Genomic DNA, 4,681 nt, shown 5'->3' on the forward strand with positions numbered 1-4,681 from the left:
TTTAGATATTATCTGTACTTCAATTTAGTTTTAGCAGTTCTATAGAGTCAAGTCCCATCCTACATTTATTTCAGTTTATTTTATGATTTGCTAAATTTTGTGTTAAGCACAATTTGTTTCTTTCATATCAAAGTGTATTTTGCTATTTTACTTTGATTTTGTTTTGAAATGTCATCATTTTTAATTTCATTTAGAATAAACTTAAATTGTCACCTTTATTTATTGTATGTTGAATGTACAGTGTTTGTTTTTCAACCTAATTGTGTTAATATGTGTGCATAACAAGCTTTCATTTCCTAATTTGGTATTATGTTTGATTGTCTGCTTATTTTATTTCTGTAGTATGCTCAGTTTTGCATTTGCTCTAGTTTAATTTCTAAATTTCAACTGAATTCATTTCATATTTTATTTTTCATAACTTTGCCTTTTATTTTCAGTATATATTTATAAAAAAGAAACATTGTGTATAGCCACAAAATATAGATAACATGGTCGATGGCATTGTAAAAACTTTGTTTATATAGAAAAACCTGTGGTGGGTACTCTAGTACGTATATATTAGAAGCATGCCAACCCATACATGACAGAATATCTGTATGTAACATCCTAAACCTCAATACTAACGATGCTGTTTGTGAGTATTATAGACAGGAACTTGGGTTACCACAAGCAGACAACATCTTATTGAATGTCAAGATCTTCTCTAAATGTCATAGTTTTCTTGATTAAAAGATTAAAGAATCTATTTTAATAAAGAAAAAGAAACCTAAAATATACAAATATAAAGGTTGGCTTATAGCGTAAGGATGTTGATTGTATTAAGATTTTAATGTTTTTTAATTTTGATGAAGTCTGTGCACTTTTACAATGGTTGAAATATATATTTTGACATTACAATATGTATATAATGATATAGTAGGACAGAAGACTACAGATATCTGTAAACACATAGATACATATAGGAAGTTGTATTTCATATACGTAATGTAACCTGCTCTAAATCCTATGATTTTAATAATTCACCTAATAATTCACGAGGACAGAAGACTACAGATATCTGTAAACACACAGATACATATAGGAAGTTGTATTTCATATATGTAATGTAACCTGCTCTAAATCCTATGATTTTAATAATTCACCTTTTGGTTTACACTTATTGTTTATTTAATATTGTTAGTTTTTCAACAATTTTCATTCAAGAATGTTTGTTATTATTTCTAATATGTTCTGAACTTTTTTCACGTGTATCGATGTTCAAATAACTGATCACAGTGATCCAGTTTAGTTTCAACTTGTTTAAAAAACTTATAGATTATCAATAGCACCTGACAAAGCTGTAATAGCAAAATATTGAGCCAGTAAAGATACGTTTTGGAGATATAGGTCATTTTATTTGCATTAATAAAAAAGTAGACTGTGGGATAAAATATTGAGTGGTTTTTAGTAGTAAAAAGAAATGTGGAATTATGGTTCTAATAAACCTACACAGCTGTTGTTAGTTGAAACTTATAAACTCCATGACTGAATATTTACACTTTAGGCTTGGACTCCAACAAGGCGTGTATCAAAAGATGACTGGATGGAGTGGTTGCGGAGATTAAGTATTGAACTGCTAAAAGAGTCCCCGTCACCTGCATTACGTTCATGTTGGGCTTTAGCTCAGACTTACAACCAGTTACCTAGGTATGCACTGAACGTTTCTAATGTTTTCAGAATGGAACATGATTTAACATGGTTAACTAAAGCTAATATAGATTTTAAGAAGTGATACCAGTGTTTCTATCCATTTTCTAACTATTTTTTGTATAGCAATGTACTGTAGCTGTTATACAGATAATACAAAATGTATTTAACCAAGCTACAATTTTGAAAATTGGAATAAGCTTGTAATATTTCATGTTAACAAACAAAGATCCCACTGGGTGATCAGATTTAATATTATGACAATGAAGATTTAGTTTAAGTAATTAAAACAGCAAGGTTTAAGAGCAGGTCATATTCAAGCATGGTTAACAACAAATACAAGTTCAAAATGTAATGAAATGTAATTTAATGAAAGTGCCAATAAGTTATTTACAAAAACAATATGTATTCTATATCCAAGCTTCAGCTGATTAAACTTGACAAAGTTAAGGGATGCCATGATGTATTTAGCGCAATGTTTTTTTCATGGTCGTTCATAGGGAGCATATAAATCATGTTGACATGGATTGAAAAATACTGTATTATAAAATATCCTTCATGCCACTTTTGTTTAAGTTTGTCAATCACACGTGTGGTTACAGTGTTTAAAGTGGTTTGGAAAAGGTGCTGCTATACAATAATTTGGAAGGTAGTATTGGATGAATTGGTGTTTGGCATGATGTAAGACCTGTATGTGCTGTAGTTGCAGATACTAAAGCCAAACATATTTTCATGCAAAACCAAATAGGTGTGGATAGGGTGTTTTCCAGTATTATCATTTCTTTTTACTTTTACACAACTTGTCCTTAAAAAAATTGTGTTTCTAGTTTTTAGCCTTGTTTCTATATATGATATAATTGCATATCCAATCATCTTAACCTAGCCATCTCCATGTTCTATGGTTGTACAGGTTAAAATCCATGACACTTTGTTACTCAATTAAATTGTTGGTATCAAAAGTTAACCTCTTCTGGAAGGGCTACATTATAGAACTTCCCAATACAAATTTCTTCTATAACATAATTATCAAAGTATGTAATGTCTGAGCTTCCAAAGAAAGAAATATCTCTAGAGTTGAACAGTATTGGTAAAGCAAAGGAAAGCATAATTCCACTGGAAGAAAGGCTACTCCATGGCTGGCCACCAGTCCACACCAGATTTAGTGAAGAAGGTTAATCAGCTTGTCACTGGAAGTGACCCAGTATTAGTCTATTATATTTAAAGCTGGATCTTTCTTTAGAACTGTAAATGAGGTAATTCATACAAATTAGGTATACAAAAGCAGTACAAGAACTGTGGTCACAAGCTTGTCTCAAAGAAAAGAAAAATTTGTGTGTCTTGGTTTTAGCACTGTTTCTTTATCTGTTTTTTATATTATAAAGTTACTTATTCGGTTACCTGCAAAAGTCCAGGTAGTTTAATTCATCTTGTATCTGGTATAACATTTCTGAAATGGTACAGAACATGTATCATAAGTTAAACATCTGGAGAGTTGATAAAATGTCCTGTTGAACTCTACATACTGTCAATCTAACATTCTAACACCTCTATAACGCAAGGAAATGCCACGTTTGTATGGATTAGATACCGTTAAGATATGGTTATGTCAAGACAAAGCATCCAGCCACACATTTAAGTCAACATTCAAATTCAGCTGTAAGATGCAAATACAAATGAGAATTCATCAAATGGAAATTAAAATGTTCACTTTCCAAAAGCACTTTAGTTATTGGATGTCTTTTCTTAGACACAAATTGGTGTTGAAAGGAGGGGTCTGTAATGACTTGTCACATCCATCCTTTTTTTTTTGCTAACGTAGACTAGGAACATCCCTCACTATTTCTAATTTATTTTTATGCTTACTTCATTTCATTTGAATCATAATCCAGTATACTTATAATTTTGTTTTATTCCCAATTTTCTTTTCCAGTATGCATCATTAATTCATTTTTCTCTTAATTTTTCCTTTTAGAAAAATTCCTTCATTCTTCCATTTTTCTAATAATTTTTTTTACTTTGTTTCTTCTGTCCTTGCACTAGTAATCATTGGTTCATCTGTCACATGTTAGATCAATTTAGAAACATCAGTTTACCGGAAACCTTTTTCTGTTCTTATGCCCCCACACCAGGAATCATGTCATACTAGGTCACAAAAAATGTCTGCATTTTATATTTATGTTAACAGAGCTTTTGAAGATATGTACTAACCAAAAGGATTTAATAAACAAATTGTTATTAATTAAATATATAGCAGTCGAAAGAGGTTTTAATCCGAATATTATAGATAGGGCAGTTAAGAAATTCACTAATGCTATAAAAGTTGATCAAATTAGTACTTTAAAACCTAGTTATGAAATAATTAGAAAGGAAGGCTTAATTTTACCATATGGTCCAGGCTTAACTACTATTTTATTTAAAGTGTTAAAAAACAACATATATTCTACCGTATATTTAAACCGATAAATAAGATGAATCAAATGTTAGGTACTACGAAAGACGAAATACCGTTAACTGAAAAAAACTGGAATATATAAAATAGAATGTGAATGTGGAAGTATTTACATTGGTCAGACAAAACGTAATTTAAAATACCATTTAAATGAGCATAAGGGATATGTAAAAAATAAAAAAACTGAAAATTCATCCATAGCAGAACATGTACAGGAAATACAACACACAATATTATGGGAAAAAAACTAATATTAGCTCAACCAAAAAGTATAATAGGTAATAATATTCATGAATCCTTAGAAAGAATAAAACATTAAAAAGATCATGTAGTATTAAATATAGATGAAGGTATGGCAAATATTTCTACAAGAATGTGGACTGATCTCTTTTGAATGGTTTAGCATGAATTTATGTAAAATAGTATACAGGTCACATGACCTACTAACAAGTTATAAATACTTTAACATTGTCTTGTAATTCACTCCTGAGGAAGACAATTTGACATGTCGAAACATATAGAGTCGTCTAACTTTTTGAGGCCTAG

The 4,681-nt window shown here is 30.1% G+C and overlaps 1 protein-coding gene across 1 annotated transcript in view; it reads left to right on the top strand.

Moving 5' to 3' along the window:
• LOC106468498 (serine/threonine-protein kinase mTOR-like) overlaps positions 1-4,681 on the top strand; it is a gene marked incomplete at its 5' end in the record, with an annotated part of 108,081 nt that overhangs the window by 11,860 nt on the left and 91,540 nt on the right. The window contains one exon of the mRNA XM_013928928.1: positions 1,544-1,686. Within this exon, the coding sequence (XP_013784382.1) occupies positions 1,544-1,686 (143 nt within the window). The remainder of the gene's footprint in view (positions 1-1,543; positions 1,687-4,681) is intronic.

This window comes from Limulus polyphemus, unplaced genomic scaffold (assembly GCF_000517525.1).
Source record: "Limulus polyphemus unplaced genomic scaffold, Limulus_polyphemus-2.1.2 Scaffold3027, whole genome shotgun sequence".
Taxonomy (NCBI): Eukaryota; Metazoa; Arthropoda; class Merostomata; order Xiphosura; family Limulidae; genus Limulus; species Limulus polyphemus.